At 40.4% G+C, this 25,628-nt stretch overlaps 2 protein-coding genes across 3 annotated transcripts in view; one reads left to right on the forward strand and one right to left on the reverse strand.

The window, feature by feature from the left end:
• Nucleotides 1–19,725, reverse strand: part of LOC124721244 (carbohydrate sulfotransferase 11) — a 39,903-nt gene extending 20,178 nt beyond the window's left edge. Inside the window, exons 1-3 of one of the 2 annotated variants that reach the window (XR_007006304.1) lie at nt 19,328–19,725; nt 8,214–8,402; nt 1,200–1,327 (exon numbers count right to left, since the gene is read on the reverse strand). Coding sequence is in view for 1 of the 2 variants with exons in the window: in XM_047246103.1 (XP_047102059.1) it covers nt 8,214–8,400 (187 nt within the window). In the remaining variant the exon portion in view is untranslated. The remainder of the gene's footprint in view (nt 1–1,199; nt 1,328–8,213; nt 8,403–19,327) is intronic. The other variant, XM_047246103.1, reaches the window with a different exon arrangement.
• A 118-nt stretch (nt 19,726–19,843) lies between these two features.
• The window catches only part of LOC124721245 (GDP-fucose transporter 1), a 44,587-nt gene continuing 38,802 nt past the window's right edge, over nt 19,844–25,628 (forward strand). Inside the window, exon 1 of the mRNA XM_047246104.1 lies at nt 19,844–20,182. Coding sequence (XP_047102060.1) covers nt 20,121–20,182 — 62 coding nt within the window. The 5' untranslated portion in view covers nt 19,844–20,120. The remainder of the gene's footprint in view (nt 20,183–25,628) is intronic.

Genomic DNA, 25,628 nt, shown 5'->3' on the forward strand with positions numbered 1-25,628 from the left:
AATGAGCTAATGTGTGCACGTTTTTGTTAGTCACTACTCACCCCTCTATGTCTCCAAATACAGGGGGTGGCTTTTTTCACTCATTCCATTGTTGCTATTCTGTCCATAACTTTCCAGCAGCTTATTAATATTCCACATTGGTTAAGTCAACAAGACCAATATAGCAAGACCATTAAATGTAACTGATAATTATAATTTGAATTAACAACACTTGGATATGTAACATTAACTGTTGTACCAGTGGGTCACATCATTCTTCTGTAATATGCATGGCTTCTGACATGACTAGCTAAGTCTTTACTTCATCTTGAATGTATTTAATACAGTTCCTCAAACAATACTGTAACTTGAAGCTGTCACCAAAGTAGTACATATCAAATATTATCCAGACCGATTCTGTTGAGGTGGTAAATCACAAAGCACAGAGAAGTGCATTCTCTGAGCCAGAAAACATTCAAACTGACACACCTGGAAATACCTTGGATAGTATAGTCTGTCTGCAAACTGAAGAGAGAGCAGGTGAGTCCCCAATCTGTAACCCACTACATCACAAGAAACATCTACATGCTGTTTTAGAAGGTCCCACAGAGCACCCTTTAAATTAGTGCCAACATAGTGTGCAGATACACAGAGAAGAATTTATTTTCCACTAAATGCATTAAACCTATACAAAATACAGAATTAGTAACTAATATGTCAAATGGAAGAAACGCATGTGAATAGTATCTATGTAAATCCCCTTATGCTGTACCGCACAGCAGATGGGAAACTGATTCTCGAGTCATCCTGTAGCATTCTTTCTGGAAACGGAACTTCCCCCACCACAAGCTCTGCTAGCAGTTCAGTTTACTGACAGACTATATGGAGCAATTACATTTTTATGTTGTAGCATATACAGGTATTTTTGCATGCAGCAAAAGTGATGTTAAGCAAGCATTATGTATCTATTTGGTGAGACGAGGTGTTAAGATATATGTAAAATCCATTCACTCAAATTCGGAGAAATATTCAGTAATATAACAAACAATCTACATAACATTTTAGTCTCATACATGAAAACCAAGACACTCAACCAACAACAGAGAGTTCTAGTTCGCTTGCTAACAGTATTTAGATAGTTAAATATACTACTACACTACAGAGATGTAAAAGTGGTATAATATACACTTGGATAGCAGACAGCAAGAGAAGTGACATACCCTGCTCCTTGTCTTGGTTACAGCTTTTCAACCAGGATTAACTGAAAGAAGAGCTTCAGTTAGCATTGTGTTAAATAGAAGCCAGCATGCAGAGAGAGTTTTCAGTTTTTCTTGTTTTAACAGACTGCCTGGAAAACAAGTAACAAAACACAGTCATTTATTTTGACACACACAAATTATATTCTCAAGTATTTCAAAAAACAACATATCTGTGAAGTGTGATTAAATATCTTTGACAATGCACAACTTTTTAATTTATTTCTCTAAATAATTATAGTCCTACAAAAGGATCAAAAATGGGACATTTTCATTGACATCTCAATACCAAATCTGCAGTGGAAATCAGAACATCACTCATATCTCACTGCTAACGTAGGAATGGTCTTTTCTTTTCCCTTCTCATTTCTTCTTCACTGCTGCAGATAGTTAAACCATTTAAGTCAAAACAAATGCACTAATCCACATAAAAACAGGTTAAAGTAACTGATACAGTAAATTTCAGTAACATCATTTTACTGTGATTAACTGCAAATCTAAACCCCCATGTTCTGATTTCATTTTGATGTAGTGATTCCTTTAACTACATTTTGTACAACACAATTTTAAAATTGTGGTAGTATTTCTTAAGCACAGAGGGCACTATAACAAAAACGTAAATTTTATTTGCATGCTTTTAACTAGCTGAAACAGGGAAACAGGTGATGTCAATAAAACAATTTGTCCTCTGTCTTAAGTGCAACATTTTGTTTTTATGAAACATCTGTCTAGTGCACATGATCTTCAAACTTGATATTTTTATGGCAGATGTAGTGTACACATAATGTAGCTTTATCCATGAAATTTTTATCATTTCAACCACGTTCACAGTGTAAAAAATTCTAAATTGAAAGTGTCATTCTCCCAATCCAACATTCAGCTTTCCCAAGAATCCACATTTTATTTCCCTTGTGCATTTTACCTTCTCATATTTAGGAGATTACTTCTGCTTCACACATCTTACAAGAAGTCTTTAGTATTCTCTTTATGATTATTATTACACTTCACAGAATTTAGTATATGTAAAAGTAATCTTTTTCCTGGCCTTATAACATGGGTTGTCAGATTCCCTTCCTGTTGCACCCCCACCCCTCAAAGACAGAATCTATGCATACCATCTGTTTGCATCTAGTGTTATCCCATTTCAAAGTGTGTGAACATTTCCAGAATTTCTGTGATCATGTAAATGAGGCAGGACATGGGTACCAGCTGGTATTCACCTAGTCAGATTGCGAACTGCCTAAAAACTGTATCCAGGCTGGCCAACACCAGCCCTCATCATTAATTTGCAGGGCAGATTCGATCTGGGGCCAGTACGCCTCCCCAACTCCCGGAAGCGGTGTGCAAACACATGCAGCTGTCTGTGTAGGTCATTACTATATTTAATATGAAAGAAGTAATCATATTCCTTGTAACGGTTGTGTGAACTATGGAAGTACATTTTCTGCTGCTGCAGAATTAGCTCAGATCTTTAAAAATAATCATTTTTCATGCCAGAGTCTCTTGCCATAATCTCTTCTGCTGCAGAAAAACACTATCCCCTAAACAGAGTATACATAAAATTAATTCAATTAGTCGATCAACTTTCCACACTTTACTAAGGATCTCAAGGAACATTTTCAAAGTTGATCTTTAACACTTACTTTTTTTTTTACCTCATGGTATCATCAATTTTGTTGCCATGTGCCTTTTTCTACTGACATACTTGTCTTTATCTCTCAAAAGCACACTTCCTGTCTGAAAGTATGGACTCAGGATCATGTCAGAGTTCAAAGCTTAAGTATAATCAAGAAACTGGGGTATTTTTCCTGAAATTAAGGTTGGAGGATTTATGGAACAAGATACAGCTTAATCACTAGGTCCATACTTTAGAGTCCAATCTGTGAAACTGAAGAGGCATGTAAGAATACAAGCCTGTGCTGAAAAGTAACGCCCCTGAATTTCTTTATTTTATTCTCAACACTGGTTAAGGTATTACATGTCTCACATATTATTTGGTCAACTTTCCCTCTTCATGGACAAAAGTCGCAACCCTATGCTGCTAGAGGATTCTGAATTGTAGAACGTAACATGGAGAGTGTAATGCAACTATGTCAATGTGTAACAGACACTCAGAAAACTGAGAGCACGAAGTTGAAGAGTTCGTCCACACATGGAGCACCCTCTCCTTCGGCGTGACAATGCCAGACCGCACAAGCACAGCGACACCTGCAACAATCCGACACCTTGGCTTCACTGTCATCATTGATCATCCTCCACACAGTCTGACTTGGTCCCATCTGTTTTTCAAATGGTTGAAATGGCTCTGAGCACTATGGGACTCAACTGTTGAGGTCATTAGTTCCCATCTGTTTTCAGAACTTAAAGGTCACCTTCAAGGACTTCACCTTGAGAGTGAAAAAGTGGTGCACGCAGAGGTGAGGTTGTGGCTCCGGCAACAAAGTCAAATATTCTACAGTGACGGCATCAACAAACTGGTCTCTTGTTTGACGAAATACTTTCATCACCACAGTGACTATGAGAGGAAAAAATATGCAGACATGAAGAATACAGATGTGGAATTTTTATAACGTTTGTTTTATTTAAAAAGCTTCAAGAGTTTTTATGTACAGATTCAGAACACCCTCATATAAAAGAAAGCCACAGGAAAAAGTCTTACACAACAACAAAATTAATGTGCAATATTTTTACTCAGAGTTCTCACATAGGCTTGACAATGATGTGATGTTTTTTATCACATACACTTGACAGTTATCAACTCTATGACATGGTTCAACAGCACTGTTGACAGTAGATGCAATTCCTGTGAAAGACTAGTGCAGAGGACTAGATGAGTGATTGATTGCAGTTGCACATTTATAGTAGGAAAGTTCTGGTATAATATAAATAATTTATGAGTAAAGGCAGCCACTCACTGAAAAGCAGAAGCACCAAGTCACACGCCGACACAAAAAAAGAAAGAAAACTTGCTAGCTTTTGGTATGACTGCTTTCTCGATCTAGAGTACACACCAGTGCCCCTCCATAGTTCCAGCTGGATGCACAATGCCCGGATTGCAGTTCAGCAGGTGGACTGAGGAGGGGTAGAGGCTATTTTGTTGGTTGATTAGTTGATTTGGGGGCGGGGACCGAACAGCAAGGTCACTGGTCCCATCAGAAGGAAGTCGGCCATGCCCTTACAAAGGAACCATCCTGGCACTTGCCTGAAGTGATTTATGGAAGTCACAGAAACCCTAAATCAGGATGGCCAGATGTGGATTTGAACTATTGTCCTCCTGAATGTGAGTCCAATGTGCTAACCACTGCACCACTGAGATGGAGGCTGTATGGGGTGGGATGGGTAGAGGGAGAGAGAGGCATGACGAAGGAGGAGGGGTTGGGTGTAGGTAGCTACCGGCTCTGAAGGCGGTTGCTGGTTTGCTGGCTAGGAATGCAGGAGGGCGGTGCAGCCAGTGCACAGGCTAGGCAAGTGATGCACAAGTTTTGGAGCTGGTGGGGAGCAGCAAGCGATGAAGGTGAAGTACAGATGTGAACTGGGAGGGCTGTTAAACCAGAGGAAGGGAAAACTGTTGGTTGGAGGGTGTAGGGGCAGTGGATTAATGGATATTGCAGTCAACAGGGTTATGGGAGCAAATGTTGCATTGCAAGAATAACTCCCATCTGTGTAGCTCAGAGAATACATTGGTGGAGGGAAGATTCCAGATTGCTCAGGATGAGAAGAAGCCATGGAAACTGAACACGTGCTCAGCTGCATGTTGTGCCACAGGGTGGTCAACTTTGTTTTTGGCCATAATTTGGCAGTGGCCATTCATTCTGGTCCACATTTGGTTGATTTTCATACCAAGATGAAAAGCTGAGCAGTGACTGCAGCTGAGTTGTTTAGGTGGCCCTGCTTCTGATGGGGTAAGATAAGCCTATGGCAGGACTGGAGTAAGAAGTGCCTGGTTGATGGCTTGGGCAGGTCTTGCACCTGGGTCTTCCACAGAGGTGTGACCCCTGTGGCAAGAGGGAGTGGGTTAAGGATGGACTAGGATATTGTGTAGGTTGGGTGGGTGACAACTCCCATCTTAGAAGGGGTGCGAAGGATCTTGGATAGCATGCCGCTCATTTCAGGGCATGACAACAGATACTGTAATCAAAGTCCTGGCGAAGGATACGGTTTAGTTGTTCCAGTCTAGAGTGATACTGGGTGATGAGAGGGGGGAGGGGAAGGGGTGCTCCTTTGTGGATGATTCTTGGGGGAGGTGGAAGAACTGGGGGCGTGTGAGGATATGGCATGAGAAATATGTTTATTACCTAGGTTTATAGGGTAACACCTGTCTGTGAAAGCCCTCATGAGACCTTCAGCATACTGGGCATGGAAGTTCTTGAGGCTGCAGCTACACAGTCCATGGGTAGCTAGACTGTATGAGAGAGATTTTTTGGAGTGGGAGAGATGACAGCTGCTGAAATGTTAGTACTGTTGGTGGTTAGTGGGTTTAATTGGGACAGAGGTGTGGATGGAAGAGGTGAAGGTCAAAATCGGGGAAGGCGGCACATAGGGTTGAGGACCAATGAAGCAGATAGAAGAAAAGAGTTGCAGAAGTGAAGAAGTGAGGATACAGTATCTTGGCCCCGAGTTCAAATTATGAAGATATCATCAATGAACAGAACTGGACTGGTTTCTTTCCATGATGTTTCTGTAATTTTACCAGCTATAACTTTCCTTTCACAGCGACCTGAGACAAGAAACATTCAGAGCACATTAATGCTGCTGGACTTGTGGTCTGCCTCTGACAAACTAAAGGCATAGGAGCGACCTGCCCTATAAAGCACAGTACAAATGGCATTACATTGTAAACTCTACAAAAAGACTGTATTTTGCTCACAACAGCAGTGTACGCACGGCAGATATTATGGATTCAACACACTTCCTCTCATTCCATACGAAGCACCAAGCCAATCTAAATCAGGAAGCACTCCTTTCCATTCCAGTTCCTGGTAGAAACTTGATACAGAGATTGCTCTTCCCGCGTATATTCCACACACCATTAAAAATTGCATACTAGAGGGTACAAAATACCAATATTATCAATTTCATTTCACAATCCATTAGCATATGGACTATCTATATGCTCATTTATGCACCCTTCTGAGAACATTAAGAAGTCCTATTATGCTTCCTTGGGGCAATCCACATTTACTTTGGTTTCTGTGGAAGGTTTACCATCCAATGTAGCATAATGGGTTCTTTTAGTCTAATATTCATTAAAACAATCACATATTTAGGAACGAAAACTATAAGATGTGGTACACTGTCAAATGACTTTAGCAAATCCAAGACTACAATCTGTCTGTTCACCTGCAGCTACTGTTTGTAAGATGTCATGACTGAATAAAGAAAGATGTGTGTCACATGACTAGTTTTTCCTGAATCCATGTTGGTTCTTTGAGAGACATTTGCTTTCTTCTACGACATCATAATGTTTAAACTTAGAATGTACTCCAGAATTCTGCATGTAATTCTGTGCACCTGATATTTTACCATTTTTTGTAAACAGGAGTGACCCATGCAAGCTCTTTCCCAGTCATGTGGAAGTATTCGCTGGACACGAGATTCTTGATAAATATGATCTAGGAAAGGACAAAATTCTGCTGCAAATTCGATGTAAATCATAATCATGCTTAACTTTTTGATACTTGTGAAGGTTATATTACACATCTCACTCAGGAATTCTTTTAGTCTACTGATTTGAATGTGTGACCATCAGATGCATGGCAAATTTACCCAGTCATTAAATTTGTTATTAACAAACCATTTATATTTAACACTAATGAGAATTATTTGCTAACACACTGTTACAAAGAAAAATGACCTGCACTGAACTCTAGTGAATTTACCAGTTGTGCTGCAAAGAGTAAAATACAAAACTATAAAACTCTGACAATCCTACAACAGAAATAAAATGTCTGAACAACATCATGTGTTTTCAAATAAAGATTCAGGATGTTTTGCCTTGACAACTCTACATACACCTTAGACAAATCCTTGAAAAGAAATAAGTAACCTGCTATACACCTGTAAATGTTCAGTGTGTGGTAGTTATATATATGGTGTTTGGAAAGTCCCATTACAATCTTCTACGACTTATAGAAGGGAGTGAGTAAATAATATTTTTAATAGGAACCCAAGTCCAGAAATGTACTGTTTCCATTCTATGAAGGTTTAAATTCAGATGTGTAACATGTCCACGTCTGCTGAGGGAAAGAGAAAAGTCTCAGAGCTGCTTTTCCTGATATGTGATACGGTAGACAGGATGATGTGTACTGGTTCTGTTCTTGGAGGCTGTGCCACTGAATATCCATCAGGAAATGTGATTTCCGCATGATGGTGCATCACTTCATTTTTCACATGCAGTCCGGAGACATCTCAACAGATGATATGGTGAAAAAGGGATAGGTTGAGGTGGTCCAAGTGTGAGGCTGTCATGGTAACTGGATTTAACTACTATGGACTACTGCTTGTGGGATTGTACGCAAAGTTTAATTTGCAAGATTCCTGTAGACACAGAGGAAGCTCTGCTGGCACGAGTTCTGGCTGATGCACTAGAAATTGACGAGGCACCAGGTGGGATGGAGAGTGTGTACCAGAACATGCTTTGTATGTACAACGTTTGTGGTCGCCACATCGAGTTGCTGTGGGGAAGCATCACAACTGTTTTGTACATACAGCATCCCTGGTTATTTAATGATGTTTGGCACAGCATCAGTTTCATTGTGAAAATGATTTAGGGAATTGCAGTCTTATTGATGACTGTACTGCAAATATTACAAAAATGATGTTGCTGACAAAATATAAAACTTGATTTTGAGCTAGCCTATTCGTTTTCTGCTACAGTGTGTGGGCAGGACCAATGTAGGTATGAATTAGCTGACTGCAGGATTATTTATGTCCTTTTTTTCCTGTCCGGGAAAACCCTCCAAGAGCCCTCATACATACCTGCTGTGTTTTCTATACGAGGCAGGCTTCCAAAATAAAACAGCATGCTCGTGCAACTTAATGTTACTAGGCACAGCAGAAGTGTCTTCATCTGTAGATTATGTGCCATCTCATTGTTGATATACAATTTGCTGGGATTCAACAGTAATGTGACCAATGATGTATATCCTCCAAGATTGATTTGCATATCTGAAAGATAAATGCATTTATTAATTTTGTGTACCTGTAGCTTACTCATAAAATAAAACTAATGAACACAATGGCTTTACTTTCTTTCTCCTTTATCTTTCATTGCTACACAGAGAGGTGCATGGGACTTTAGATAAGAGACCACAAGTTTCCCTCATACATTACTAACGACCTGTCCTGGCTTCGCAAGAGTAGCACGAAGTATCTATGACGAAACAACTTGTCTGGCATAGCAATAATAAATTGCACACACAAACCTTCCCCAAGAATAAGTCTATTTATTAATGAAAAGTGTATCAAAATCCCTACAATTCGTAACTTGTATAGATCATTCTACAAATTATTCAAATACAAAAAGAATCTGGATCTTATTTGTCAGCTTGTGGCCTTTGTTGGATGAATGTAATATGTTTTACCTTTATGTGCAATGCAGAGATAAGGGAAGAGTCCTATAATCCTGTAAACAGGAGTAGGAAACAGTTCAAAAAAGAAATATATGCAAGCAACAGATTTTAGTAAGTACAGATTTGACAGTGTGTTGCTATGTAAAGTTGGAGGCAGTCAATGGGAGGGCAGTCTGAAACCTTCCAGTGTCCCGAGGTCTCTTCCACAGTTACAACCTTCTTTCATAATTCTTAAACCAAGTGTTAGCAATGACTAAATTAAGCTTCCTGCAAAATTCTACCATACGGCTTCCTCTTTCATTTCTTTCCTCCTGTCCATGTTCTCCTCTATTCTTCCCCCTCTTCCTTGATTTACTATTGAACTCCTGTCCCCCATCACAAGTTTTCATCTCCCTTCCTGATCTGAAAAATTTATTTTCTCTCATCACATACTCTTTCAATCTGTTAATTGTCTGTGGAGCTAGTAGTCATATAAACGTTTACTACTGTGGTGGCTGTTGACTTTGTGTTTGTCTTAGCTACAATAAGGTGTTCTCTACTCTGTTCATAGTAGTCCTCCTATATTTCTAATTCTGCCAGTTTTATGGCTTAGGAGCACCTTCAGCTTGGAACCCTCACCTGACTTCAAGTCCTGTCCTTCCTCACTCAGCACCACCACAACCAAAAATTCTTAGTATATCCACCTTCAACCTACCCAGTTATCATTTTACATTCTCTAACCCACCAACCATATTAAGAGGTCTAACATTCCATGCTCTGCCAAAGAAAATAGCAGTTTTCTTTTTTCTGATGATGACATCCACCTGTGTAGTCCCTGTCCAGATATATAAATGAGCGGACTATTTTACTCAAGAGGGTGCTATCATTATTAAGCTGTTCCTACAATTTCCCAGCTGAAGGTGCTCCTAAGGCACAAAACTGGCAGCCACAGCCCAATCAGGACAAGACCAAGACTAGGGCTCAGTAAATATGGAGGAGTGTAATGGGATCCACACCCAAGAGGTGTGGGCAAGGAAGCGAGCACTACCCGAGTAGACTTCTGAGTCAGAATGGACCGTGACATGACGACAAAAATGCACAACCCACGCTTTCACAGGACAGAACTGAAAGCATTTGGAAAGGGTCCAAGCAGAGGCCTTTCGGATGGCACCTTGGAGTTAGCTTTCAGCTCAGGTTACAAATTGCAAGCTGTCAAACACAAAAGTTGTTGATTTACAATGTTGGGGTGACAAGTGGTCCAACAGATGCTACAAGCCCATTAATGGTGCTGAGGAAGACCGTAAACTCAGCACAAAAGCCCTGTGAGACATTGTTCTCTTGGACCCATGGTGAGCTGAGCGATGTACCTAGTCTAACCTGAAACAACCAGTGGAATAAAAAATGACAAATAATAACTGGTTGAGAGCCATGAAAGGCCCAGTCATGAAGACGATGAAAATGCAATACCACCAAGCAGTGTTGTATGCCCTACCCAAGTCAAAAAAAAGACTGAAATGAAGTGTTTGGTGTTTAGAAAAAGCTTGCTGGATTGCTCTTTTCAACCTCATCAGATGGCCAGCTGTGACTGTCCCACCTGCAAACCACACTGACAGGGGGTCAACCAAGGACTTTATGATTCAAGAACCAAACATAATAATTGGGTTGCAACCCTTCAATCTGTTTCCAGAGTATGTTGGTGAGGTTACTGGTCAGTAGCTATCGACAAAGATTGTGTTTTGATTGATTTAAGGGTGGGGATTATGATACCATCTCACCATTGGTGAGGGAAAACACCTTCTAGTCAAATGTGGTAGAAGACCCTGAGTAGATGGAGTCTCCTAATAACATTCAGATGTTGACTAATCGAATTATGAAGTGAATCAGGGCCTGGGGCAATATCATATGATGAGTCAAGAACCTGACGCAGTTCCCTGTCAGTGGAAGGTTCATTAAGTAATTTGAAGTAATGGGTGATGAAGGATAGGGAGACGTCTTCACCTTGTCGTTTGCATGTTTGAAAGATAACTGGGTCAGAAGAGGATGCACACACTGCCACAAAGTGGGTGGCAAGGTGTCCAGCAAGAACTGACACACTGGTAGAGATATCACTACAAACAAGAAGATCCAAGACAGTTGATGATCTTTGGCAGTCGAGAATACTACAGAGCTCGGCCTACACCTGGGATGATGGGCCATACATTTCCAAGGAGGAAATGTAACTCTTTCAGCATTCCTTCTTACTGCATTTAATCAGATAGTGAGGCTTAGCATGAAGCCACTTAAAAGAGAGGAGGATAGTCTGTAAAGGATGTCACAAGGCCATCCAACAATCCTAAATAGATGCTGCAAAGACTTTGACCCACCATGGCACCAGTCAGTAGATGAGACTGCAAGTGGGAAGGCTACAGCAGCTCCAGCAGTGCAGGTGATCACATCAGAGATATCGCCAACAACCTCCTCAGTGCAATCTGACAGAGATGGGCAAAGGTAACAGCACTGGTACGAAACTGCCAGTTGGCTCTTTAACGAGTACATTGTGGTAGCTGGTCTGTTGGGCAATGGCAAGGAAGTGATAAGATCACTGGGAAGTGGTCACTGTTGCAAATATCAATATGGAGCTACCAATGTAGTAAAGGCATGAGATTTGGGGAAAAAGATCTGCAAAGGTCAATGGCTGAAAAAGTACCATGCGTGACACTGAAGTGCATAGGAATACTGTTATTGAGGAGGCACAGATGAAGACTGGAAAGAAGCTGTTCAATCAGAAGACCCCAACAAGACGAAGTGGACTTCCCCACAGTAGGTTGTGCATACTGGAATTGCCAAGAGAAAAGACGCGGGAGATAGAGAGAACTGTTGGATTAAGGTGGTCTTCTCAAGGTAAGTAACGCCCTGCCTGGAAGTAAACATTACAAATGGTAATTGTAGGGTTGTTTACTTTCACAGTGCTATTCTTTTCAACGTGCTGTGGAGGGGAATCCTCTCTTTGATGACATTTGTGCGAACCAATGTACAGATCCCTCCAGATGCTCTCTTGGGGACAGTCAGAATACATGGTAACCTCAGATAGTTAGGGAATGGTCATCAGTGAAGCGTGGTTGTTGGAGAGCAACACAGATTGCAGAATGAGAGGAAATTAGTTGTAGTTTTGGCAGGTGACAGTAATATACAGGGTGTTACAAAAAGGTACGGACAAACTTTCAGGAAACATTCCTCACACACAAATAAGGAAAAGATGTTATGTGGACATGTGTCCAGAAATGCTTAATTTCCATGTTAGAGCTCATTTCAGTTTCATTCCACCAACGCTCAATGGAGCACGTTATCATGATTTCATACGAGATACTCTACCTGTGCTGCTAGAACATGTGCCTTTACAAGTACGACACAACATGTGGTTCATGCACGATGGAGCTCCTGCACATTTCAGTCGAAGTGTTCGTACGCTTCTCAACAACAGATTCGGTGACCGATGGATTGGTAGAGGCAGACCAATTCCGTGGCCTCCACGCTCTCCTGACCTCAACCCTCTTGACTTTCATTTATGGGAGCATTTGAAAGCTGCTGTCTGCGCAACCCCGGTACCAAATGTAGAGACTCTTCGTGCTCATATTGTGGATGGCTGTGATACAATACGCCATTCTCCAGGACTGCATCAGTGCATCAGGGATTCCATGCGATGGGGGGTAGATGCATGTATCCTCACTAAGAGGACATTTTGAACATTTCCTGTAACAAAGTGTTTGAAGTCACGCTGGTATGTTCTGTTGCTGTGTGTTTCAATTCCATGATTAATGTGATTAGAAGAGAAGTAATAAAATGAGCTCTAACACGGAAAGTAAGCATTTCCGGACACATGTCCACATAACATATTTTCTTTCTTTGTGTGTGAGGAACGTTTCCTGAAAGTTTGGCCGTACCTTTTTGTAACACCCTGTATATTGCAGTTCCACTGAATTATCACACTGAGGATGACCTGCTTAGGCGGAATGGGGCCAGGAAGACAGGTCATGCACTAGGATCACTGTCACTGGTGAGGATGGCGTAACACTAACAAACATCAATTCAGAGTCCAATGGGGAGGGGGGATCTGGCACCTTCAGCATCACCAGAGTAGTCTTCTCCCAAGATTTTAACATGTGCATCCCGAAGTTGCCTGAAAGAGGATAACACCCAGAACTGAGTAGGATTTGCGGTCTTAAGATAGAACTACTCTACAGTTTGCTATGGGAAGAGAGTTCATCAAATATGTTTTCAACATTATCCACAAAAAATAGGTTTAATAGAGAGAGAGGAGTCTCAGTCTTTTTGGATGCAGACCAGGAACTGTGGGGAATAACTGTCTGCAAGTCACTTGATATTGCCACTTCTCACTCCATAATACCCGCAAGAACTTGAGAATAAAAGCAGCATTTAAATACAAGAAACTGATCGTGTTTCTATGTAAAAATGTCATCTGCCCTCAATTCAAAAGTCTTCTATACTGTTCCTGGGTGAATTTCCATACAACCAAGTACTGGGGTTGGTGATACAATAGTCCCATAAAATGTTAGGCACATTCAAATCAACTAGGAGAAATGGGGAGAGGGGTTCCATCATAGTAATTTACAGTGCTACTTTACTCAGACGGCATTGTGGTGGCAGGTGTAACAAACATATTGCTTTATTAGAATAATATATGTAACAGCATTGTATGCCTCCCTGTCGCATGGGGAACTGGGAAGAAATAATATGCATCACAGGAAGGGAAAAAGAGCCACTTGACTGTTAGCTCTGTCTCCACTAAGGTCATCATTTCTGCACAGGTTTTAGCCCCTTAGTGCAGGAATTTCTGTGTCTTTGAAATGAGTTTCCTGTAAGTGCAAATAAAATAGCATTTAATGTGCCAGGAGCTTTAATTTTTCCCATGAGTCCTGAATCTACTTAATGTTCCATTGTAATTTGGGAGGATACTAAACATTCCACTGTAATATGGGAGACGTGTTAACAATTTGCTTTTCCATAACTATAGCTTTTTATTTCATCAAGAGGAGTGTGAGAGACTCCCAAATGATTAGATTAGTGGTTTTCAACTACTCACCTTTTTCAGTTCAAAGATACGTGGTAGATTCTTCACTATCAGAGATCTCAGAATATGTAAAATCTAAGGCTCTGCATTCAGTTTTGATATATTCTGTCTCTCTTTGAGAACAATTTGCAGTTTTTACAATGACTTGTTAAGCAGCAGAAGTAACACAGTTAGCTGGATCATGCTTGCATTAATAAGCATAACAATGGATTTTGAGAAGATTTCAGACTTCATCATAGATGCAACTTGTTTGCTGCACTTAAAAACACACACATTGCTGCCAACAATATTTTATTTTATTTGTGCTGTAAAATTGACACCAAGTATCGAGTGTTTTCACTGCAAAAGCAAATAAAATTCTGGACAAAGGGGGGTTTCAATGTATTTTTTTTTTTTGGATTTCTTAGTCTCCACTGTTACCTCTATTTCCTGTATCAACATTTACACAGATTATGACTACATTAACATCTGAAACTTTTATAGGATAAAAGTGATTTATTCTTCAGCCATCAAAAACTCTTTAACATCTTTGCAAGTTCGAGTTAGCCTTCTTTGAACAGCTAACACAGCTAGTACAGGGGGTCAGTTGTGCGTTGGTGAGGATAATGAATGTACAAATGAAATTTTACACATGGTAATATACTGATCTACAACGCTGGCCAACGTTTATATTAGACTGAAAGGAGACAGGCTGTGAGTGGAGATGAGACAGTATCAAACACTTCAGTTAATACAGTTGCTTAACATGGAGTCCAAATCACTGCATTAAGTGTGATTATTGACATACACAAAGCAAAGCCACAGATAAAAACAGACTGCCTCGGGACTGAACCCGAAGATGGAAACTTGTAGTGTGATGTTCACCGAGTCATGAAAGCAAACCTTTTTCTACCCAAAAACACGACCCCCTCCACCTCCTCTTCCCTCATCTGAAAAAAAAAAAAAAAACCCTCATGAATTGTAATTAAATTGTATAGAAGTATACGGAAAACAGACCACCTCATCTCCATAGCTGAGTGGCTAGTGTTGATGCCTTTGGTGCGGAAGGACCCACATTTGATTCCCGGTACCACCTATGATTTTTTTTCTGATGTAGGGAGGTCTGGAATGAGGCCCACTCAGCCTTCTGATGCCAGATGAGGGAGCTGATGGAATAAAGAAGCAGTCACATCATCAGGATTCATCTGCTGGCAACAACAGCCAGAGGGATTGGCGGCACGCTGATCACATGTCCCGCCATCATAGATAGCGTCTCATACTGCCTAGTAGACAGCACCTGTCCAGCTGTATCAGGTGTAATGCCTAATCATTGAGTGATGTTTATGTTTATATATTGGGTATAGTTCTCTGAAAACACTTCTAGTGGACTATTCAAACAGTTAAATCATTATATTTATTTCTACTATGACATTTTATACATACAAGTAGGAAAAAAGGCAAAATAGTAAATATGGATACTAAGGCACAAGTTTGTTACGTTAGAACCTTGCATCAAAATATTCAGTATTCTGGATGGAAAGCAGAAGATATAGACATGCTTAGTGTTTCTAACTCACCCGACATTTTCCTTATCACAGAACCATGGTCTGACAAAAAAGAAAATAAGGGCTTAAAACAACTGGTTTCCAAAGAACTGAATCTTTTAGCAGAATGAAACATACAGGGCATGGTACTGCTATATTCATCAAAAATGATATTATGGAAAGTCTTTCATTGGCAGATGCAAACACTACAGGAACGTTCTTTGAGGAAGCAGCACTGGAATTTAAGTTATAGGGACCTACATGCTTGATTCTTGTGTTATACAGATCACCAGGCAGTTCTGTACACAGTTTTCCCAAAGAGCTACATGTGTTTTTTGTAAATGCAATAAGGGATGCCGCATATGTTATTGTTGTGGAGTATCAGAGCCGTATATTTGTTAAAAGACAGTTTGAAGTTATCCACTTTGGCTGTAAAAAACAGCCAAGGTGGATAACTTCAAAATATCTTTTAAAAAATGCAAAAACAAAAACCACTGGTATCATAAATTTTACTACACGTGTATGCCTCAAATGAAGCCCTCAATACCAGGAGATCACACACAACTCAAAAAACCGGTATGGTGAATTTAACTTCACAGTTGAAACAAAGCCCTCAATAACAGGAATCCACACACTACTCGAAAACTTGGTATGGCAAAAAAATTTGACAGCCACAACAACAAACACCAAACTTTAGATCTAACAAAAACACCAAATTCACAAACAAAAGAAAAAAATCATAACAACTCATTGAAAACAAATCAAACGCTTCCAAACCCATGTTATTGCACTGAATACCCAGACTCAAACAAACCCACATTACCACAGTGATAACCAAGACTCAAATGAACCCAATACCACATGTTACACTCAACACATCTACATCCACATCCACCATCAAATGCAACACAACATGTACAAACACAAACCAACTCCAAAACATTGTGCTATAGTGATGTAACACACCACATCATCATTATGTCACAGGTCAAAGCAGATGGAGCCAACGGCCTTGAGGCAGTGGTAACACTTGTTCCCGTCCGATCACCAAAGTTGAGCGTTCTCAGGCAGGGCTAGCACTTGCATGGGTGACCGTCCAATCTGCCGAGCACTGTCGAAAAGCGGGATGCACTCAGCCTTTGTGAGGCAAACTGGGGAGCTACATGATTGAGAAATAGTGGCTCCGGTCTAGTAAACTTGACATGCAGCTGGGAGGGCAGTGTGATGATCACATGCCCCTCCATACCCACATCCACGACACGGCGACCGGTCGGTACCGTTGGGCCTCCATGGCCTGTTCGGGTGGAGTTTAGTTTCTTTTCCAATACAGATGAGTGGAACTGGATGCTTCCAATAACCCATACACATTATTACATATGTGCTATGGTCTCATTTATCTATACTTAGCTTGTTGCATCCTGATCACTGATCTGCAGGTAAAAAGATTGTTAAAACTATTGCAAAAATAGCTCCTAGAAATTATTGTAGAGGCAAACTTAAAAAACTCCAGATATTAATTCTGTCCCAGTGTTGTACATATAAGAAGCTATTTTTTTTTTCTTACAGCTTCACTGCTCAGCCAATTTCAATTGACATATGAGAGTAGAACACTATGGTTATCACATAGAAAGTAATGTAAAGGCACAAGCAACAGATAGTACTTTTTACAATAATGAATAATACTTCTAATGAACAAAGAATATCAAAGTGTTGTCTGACTTCAAAAATAAATTAAAGCAGCGCCTGAAACCAGCCTGTCCACACACCTGTATGAAATACCTGAATTTAAATTCATGATGATAAATCCATAGACTGTGCAGCAAACACTAAGTATTTAGGGATGAATATTGTCACTTAACATGGGGAAAACTTACAAAGATACTGGCAAAAATAATGTCATCATCAAGGTATGCTCCTGGGATGTTAGCAACAGTTTTTAGCTGCCAATGTCTTGCAGGAACTTTCTATGCCTACATGTACTCATTTCTTAGCTACAGGCTTATTCTCTGGTGATCAAAGACAAAAAAACATGGACACAGCTTGTAAACTGCAGAAAAGGAGCTGCATAAGAATAATAATTGGAAGTATTAGTCAGGCTCATTGTAAAGGGCTACTTAAAAAAAAAAGGGGGGGTATCCTTACTGCACCAAGTGAGTACTGTACATCTACTAATCAGTGGTGCATATCAGGGAAAATACGGGTCTAGTGTAGCAGGGGATACAACCCGTTGGCTTTGGACAATGACGTCACAAGTCGCCAGATAGCAGTTTACCATTTTCGCTTTTGCTGTTATGTTTCAGTTTCGTTTTTTTTACTGATTGCTTAATAAAGTGGATCTGTTTATTCTATCTCGTGAGATTTTTTTTTTAAAACCCAAAAAACACTTATCAGCCACTGAAGGGAGCTACAACACTAAGAAGAATCGCTTCTCGATTGGCGACTTGTGACGTCAATGTCCAAAGCCGACGGGTTGTATCCCCTGCTACACTAGTCCCGAAAATACTGCTAAGTAATGTACTAACAGTTCTATGCTTATATGCGATCATGGAACGAGAGCCAATTTGAAGTTCCATTTAAGCAGGAAAAACAAACAAAAACAGTGTTTTACATCATGGGACAAAAGTGTAAAATAAATTGTCAAAGGACGTGAAAAATATTACTGAAACACATTTGTTTACAAAGGCAGCTGAAACATTCTTCACAAGTAATCAATATTATACAGTTAAAGATTACTTAGAGGACTCAGAGTAGTGAACAGTAATGAAAGGCAATAACTTCAGCATCTTGTCAACACGATTATGGTTTACTGCTTTCACAAGGATCATGTTAGAAGAGATATAATGCAGGGCAGTAGTGTCCATTGGCTTTGTTTTCCAGGTGAACAGTGGCACATAATTGAATACGGAGTCTGGAATTGAGGCAAGAGGCACAGGAGCATTTTCTCAGTCCATAAGTCATCACTGGGTGTCTAGTGTGAGCAGCAGTGAAGAGTGGAACTATGTTTTAAATTGCAAATTGGAAACAGTCCAGGAGCCCTCAGTGTGTCCAGCAATGAAGAAAAAAAGTACATTTCACACTGCCAGTTACCTGGAGCTAATTGTCTGTAAACAAGGAACATTATACAATATAGGGAATTGCTGAATCATGTAGTGCAGCTGATAAGACGCTGACCTCATATTCAGAAGGAAGGAGCTGTTCTGTCCATCCTGATTTGGGTTTTCCTACATCACTGAGACACAATCGCTGGATAAATAAATAACTAGCAAGTCTTCCATAACATAGGTTATATGAATGCTCGCTGCTGCTCTTTTTTGTTTGGTTTTTATTTTCCAGGTACACTGGTAGCTGTACTTGCCCATGACAATGGAAGAAGAAAGGTGGTTCGAGTGTGGCATTCAGTGGTGCTGGGGTGTGTTCCACTTCATTGTTAGCTGCAATGATAGTCTTGCTGTGGTTGCCATCTGCCTAGTCACTGAGAATAATATTTGCTTGTAGAGTGTACTTTGTGATATATGCACATATAATTTTTTATACGTCTATTTTTCTTAGCATTTATATGTTGTTTTATGAACGCATTTCTTGACGTCCCTCCTACTGTTGTCAAAGTGGTCCACGACCCAATAATAACAACTGTAAGATTTAGAGAATAAATGTTCCGTCAAGCACTGGAGTGTACATACTATCATAAAACTCAATGAAAGATTAACACGGCATGACGAACATATAGGAATATAGTTTTAATATATCGAAGTTCCGTCACCCCGTATAAAGGCAGCTGTAGTGCAAGACACTGAACACTAATTGTTACGAATTTTGCTTTAATTGTCAATACAGTGATGGTATCCCACTTTGCTACATTGTGTCGAAGAAACCGAACCAACCAGTACAAATATTTATTTTTTTCTGTAGCGTCAAAACAAAAACTACACACTGCAATTATGCTCGTACTACCTGTGAACAAGGAGATCCAGACGTTTTCAAAGCACAGTCCGCCAGAAAAATTCGTAGGTCATTTTTACTGGGTACCAATGCTCCACAATGTATTCTAATTTCAACAATTAACTTCTTGACATATTCTCTGAAGTTAACAGATCCAACAGCTTACGTTCAGCTGTCAGTCTACTATGATCTCTACGTTCAGGCGATCAGTCACTGTATGACGTTCAGTATTTCTCCAAATAGTTGTTAGGATGTAAACAGTTTAGGCAATGTCAGTAGAAAGAGTATATAAAATACTGCAGCTTCGGAAACAAAGTTTTCGCCAATGTCACAAGTCACGACCGACACTATTTCCACTTTCTTTCAGAACTTTATTGTGATTTGCTACATTTTTTCACTGAAAACATACCACCAACATCGCTGATGTGTGGCACAGAACTGCCAACTGCATCTAAAATTACGCTCGTGAATTCTCTGTTTCACCTTACCTCATTGATATATATAACATGAGATTCGTGTGACACAATTACTCTGATGTAATGGCAGATTGCTGATTGGGTTAGCTTTGTACAAATGTTTGCTGTAGATTGCAACTTTCTGCTGTTTGTTAGATTCAATATCTAACATTGGTAGCCCTCTGTTTCCGCAGAAGAGCTTTGCAAAAATGTTTTGACACAAGAGCAGAAGGAGGGAGGTTCATGTCGTGATGTTTGCTGACAGATAATGGAGCCGGCAAGTGTGCGATAAAGCTTATATTCGTGAATTGTGGGTGTGTATAGCGACCCAGCTCGGTGGACGTGGCATCATGGGTGACAACGTGTTGTGCGCACAATACCTGAAGATATTTTTCGTTGTTTGTGCTTATTGGTATGATTACAAAGTGTTTCTTTCATTTTATCAACAGCGCCAAAATTTCATCATTTAAAAGATCGTTTATGCGGAAGATGATCATAATCTCTTAGGTGTACAATTTTTTCCTTTATTGTTCACACATAATAACAAAGTAAATAAATTTACATTATCGGTATATATCCACTGCGTTATTGCCAAGATCTTGTGAATTAAATGTGTTCAGTATCTGTTGCACTGTCCAATTTTTGAGTTATGCCATTCATCGTAATAGTAGTCATTTTTCACACATGCTGCTTTAACTATAATTTATGCTATTTGCTAGATGCAGCCATAGGTTCTGGCGTATTTCATCTTAAGGTTTTGTATAGCCTGCCTAAATTCTGCCACTGTTCAGTTCTGTAGCAGAATGCCATATTATGTGAAATGATTGTGTGGGTCAGTCTCTCAGCCTGTTACACTGTACAGCAAGAATGAACCAGAAGAGTTGTAATGTATTTGTGCTGCATTGTTTAATTTTTTGCCATCTCCTGTTCACCATTCTTAGCCTTGTGACCTTATAAATTTAAGTCTAGCTTGGTGTCTTTGTTCCACACATTTTTTCTGTCATTTAGGTGTAGCAGAAATGTTTTTCGGCTGCATTCAGCAGATTTACTTTAGAGATTGTTGGTTTTTCACTTCATCAGCCTGCCTGTGGCTCAAAACATGAGTGTGAGTAAAAAAAAAAAAACTACTTTTCCATCAACAGTGCATAGCTCCAGAGCTAACACTTCACTGATGTATTTTCTCCTTTAATGTTTACTGAGTGGTGTGGCTCAATGGACTTGCATTTTAGAGACTGTAAGTTCAAATCCCAGTCTGGCCATTCTGAATTAGGTTTTCCATGGTTTACATAAAATGGTTAAGTCAAATGCGAGGGTGGCATCTTTGAAAGAGAATGGCCAGTCTCCTTCCACATCCATTCCCAACCAAACTTTTTGCTCCACTTCTGATGGCCTGAATTTCTTCTTTTCATGTACTTTTTCTGATTCTTCATTTTATGCACTCCAATGCCTAATGTGAATATGCTAAAAGATTTACCTTTTATTTGTATTAGTAATTATTCCTACATAACATGTAGAATACTATTGCATTTGACCTAATTTGTTCCATGTCACTTCTGCAACATTAAAAATCTTAAATTCATGGTAGTGGAAAAACATTTTCATGCCTATATCATTTCTCAGATTATCATGCATTTTGACAGAGGAGAGCTTTTCTGTAAAGTGAATACTGTTGCTTGTGAGCCTTTGTTATTCAAGTAAAAAGTTCAAAATTGGATATTTATTGATAATTGGTGTTTCTTACTGATACCTGTTTAAACAGCTAATATTATAATATACTGATGTGCAAAACTTATGGACAAAAGTAACTCCCACATTGTGTGTCATTGCCAAGTGACATAGCTCAATGAAACTTTGACCATACATAGAAAGAACTGGCAAAAAAATTGTACGAAAGGTGACTGAAAGAAATATGCACTGAGACAAACAGAAATAACACTTTTATTAAAAGACAATAATTGCACTGAAGTCACCACAATTTATGATAGTCTCCTGGGTATTATAAAAAGCGGGACATGGTTCTTAATAGGGATGATAGTCTCCTGGGTATTATAAAAAGCGGGACATGGTTCTTAATAGGGTGTATGATCTCTACAGACGACAATGCGTACTCTGTAACACATTCTCATGCAGACCAAAATGTTGGTAAGCAGTTCCTGTGGCAGGGAATTCCATTCCTCCACCAGCGTGATTGACAGCTGCTTGATTGTCATTGGTGCATGTGGACATGCTGCAGAATGTCTCCTTGCACACTTGCTTGATGTGATTCAAGTCATTAGAATGGGCAGACCTGTCTGTTTGTTGAATATCCTCTTGTTCCAAGAGGTGCTCCACCTGCACTGTTCATTGTGGATGTGCATTTCCATTCATAAAAATGAAGTGAGGGCTGAATGCACCTCTGAAAAAAATGCGCATTACGAAGGAGTAAAATGTCACAACAATGTCACCAGTGAGTATGCTGTGTTTAAACTTTTGGAGGTCAGTATGCCCACACAACATTATGCCTCTTGACACCATAACACCTGGACCATCAAAATGACCACATTCATCAATGTTCCCACCTCCTGGCCTTTGGGCGATGCCCAGAATCACTACTCAGACTGAATCTGCTCACCTGAGAAGAACACGTGATCCCACTCTTCATTGATCCAGTCTCTGGTCTTGGCACTATGGCAAGTGGTGCTGACAATGTGCGGGTGTCAATGGAACACAACATGGTGGTCATCGGGCAAAGAGACCACTCCCATGCAGTTGCAGTCATAGTGCAAAGTGTGAATTTGCATGCTTTTTAGTCCTGTTAAATATGTTTTTCCAGATCCTTCAACTGCCTTGTGGTGCAAGATCCACCCCATTTGGTGCTATAGTCGTGCTGACCTCATGCCATATGACATCCAATGTTCTGTGCACAACTGGGAGACCTCTGGCAACACACTCCTGCAGTTTAATACATTTCAACCAAGTAGTTAATATGTCCTGTTACATTGTCTATCTTGTCGTTAAGTTTTGCAGAGTGGTACAATAGGGCCTACTGCTTGCTAAACTAATGTGTGTTGGGTATCTTTATGGCTGTAACAAATACTCCTCTGCCATCCCCTTGCTCTCTTGTTCCTGGAGGGAAATTCAGAAGCGTCCGATTCCACCCGTGTGCTTTGATCCATGACGTCACAAATATGGCAGAAACGACCATACACCACAACTCCAATATGGCACCCATGACATCATTATGTAAACATGATAACAGACACGAAACTACATCAAAAAACCAACACACACACATTTCACAAAAAACCTAATGACTCTAATGGGACAAGTGTGGGAAATTGGGGGTATTTTGGTGGGGAAAAAGTAAATATAAAAAAATTTAGACACACACCCCCATACCAAACCACACAAAACTACGAAAAAAACTGACAACACAAAACTCCCCAAATTCCACTAAACACAATATCCTCTGGAATCGGACACTTCTGTTGACCTCTATAGCTCAACAGCAGTTCCTGATCCCACAAATTGGAATTGAACACTTAAGAGACCCAACCAAACCTCCCCCCTCACCCCAAAATAAAATACCCATAAACAAAAACCAAACGCAAAATAAAAAATCTCAATCACATACTACAACTCAACAAAAACTGCAACAAAATAGATAAAATAGATCCTCCACAACTAAATCACAAACCAACACACTCCCCCCCCCCCCCCAAACAGTACCAACAACTAAATCCCCCCCTCCCTGAGCTGCAGCCATACACACAAACCACCCTAACCAACCACCTTCATCCTGTACATCTTACTAATAGCCCTTTAAAAAACCTAAAAAAAAAAAAAATAATAGCCCTCAGGGACACTCTTCCACCAACAGTACTCATCTAAATAAGACTGAAGGTTGAAAGAGCCCCTGTTCCCCCTCCCAAGAAATGACTTAACAGCCCCCCACATCCCCTCTATAGTATTCGTACAAGCCCCCGTCTCATAATTTTTAAACTCTAAACTACGGTTAACAACTAGATGATTTTACCCCCTCTCACCCAACCCCATATAAGAAGAAAAAGCATCTGAAACTATTGTGGAGCCTGTGTCTATAAACTCCTCAATTAACCCCACTAATTCCACCTAGGACCGTCCCTCCACAACCCTGAAAAACACATTCTGAACACCCCCCCCCCCCCCCCCCCGCCCCAGTACAACAGCCCCCCACACCCAGAGACCAGCCACAGACTTACCCCTGCCATACTTCCTTTTTCCAAACTGCAACTCGTCCACCTCCACCACAACTCCAGGCCCACCCAACTTACCCCTGTACTTAATAAACTCAGAACATACTTCACGGCAAAACGAAAACCAGTCGAGCACACTCCTCTCACTCACACCAGTCTGATGCGCTCAAAAACTTTGAGAGGATCTATAACAAAAGTAATACATCAACAACACAATCTCACGCATGCCCAACCTAGACTTCTCGAACCAGGAACCACGACGTATGGAGCGCCATAGGTTATCCCTATGGCACCACCACATATAACCGTCCCTGGTCCGAGATGCCGGAACTTTTGCCAGTGTCATTTCCTTCCGACAGACAGCGCACTTGACCACTTCCGCAATCAACCCAAAAAGCTGTAGAAATTTGATCAGCTCCAACTGAGTTGCGTCCATCATAGCACCGAGGTGCACACTATTTATTTTATTGGTCATATCCATACCTAGCAAGACCAACAACAAATTCATTAACTCACATTAACATACGACCTACAGCAAACAGCACTACAATAACTTTCACACAAGACCACTGAACCGTTAACTCACTGAAACTAATTCCGCTCCAAACACAGCCAAAACGTGAACCAGCCACTAGAGTCAGTAAGACCAAACTGAACCCATTGAACCACACAACACGAAACCCTTAAACACACCACCAGAGGGCACCATGAACCGCAACATGACAACACCTACAAACATGCCACACTCGCAAACCAAACTCCGCGCTGTCATGACTTTACACACCGCAACAGCCTTACGTCACGGGTCAAAGCCAACGGGTGGGATCGGACGCTTCGGTCTACCCTCCTGGAGTGATGGTAACACAGGCGTGCATTATTTTCAAACATCATTTGTAGTTCAAATTTCCCTCAGCAAGTTATTTTATCAGTCTGATACAGTACAATAGAATAATATTATTCATAATCACTGACCATTGCCTCCAAAATGTGGGTGTTGATATGCACCCTAAAGAAAATAGTCCAGGATAGAGTCAGCTAAATCCAGCAGATCCACAGTCAGTTGTGAAATAGAAAATTAATTTCAGGATTTTCAATGCCATCATTATCACCTGAAGACGTACATTCAAACTCTGTCTGAACATGTGTCAGAAGACTCAATTCTATCAACAAACTGCCCTATCATCCTCAGTCAGTAGGCATCACTGGATGCGGATATAGATGGATACGTTGTCAGCTCTCCTGGCTGTTGTCAGGTTTCGTGACCAGAGCCACTACTTCTCAATCAAGTAGCTCCTCAAATGGCTTCCCAAGGGCTGAGTGCGCCCTAGTTGCCAACAGTACTCAACAGACCCGGATGGTCACCTATCCATGTGCTAGCCAACCTGACAGAGATTAACTGCGGAAAACTGATGGGGACCAATTTTACAATTGCGGCAAAGCTGTTGACCAAGTATATACACTACCTGATATTAAAAGTGAAGCTTTCAGAAGAGATGATCGGATGTCACTGTAACTTTTTACACATACGTACCATCAGCAGTTTTGTAAATTATTAGAGTAATAATTCTCTCTGATAGTAGCTCAACCACCAGAGTGTGTTTGTGTTATTGCCAGGCCTGGTAGAGTATATAAGGGGTCGAACAA

The sequence above is a fragment of the Schistocerca piceifrons genome, chromosome X (genome assembly GCF_021461385.2).
Source record: "Schistocerca piceifrons isolate TAMUIC-IGC-003096 chromosome X, iqSchPice1.1, whole genome shotgun sequence".
NCBI classification, from domain to species: Eukaryota; Metazoa; Arthropoda; class Insecta; order Orthoptera; family Acrididae; genus Schistocerca; species Schistocerca piceifrons.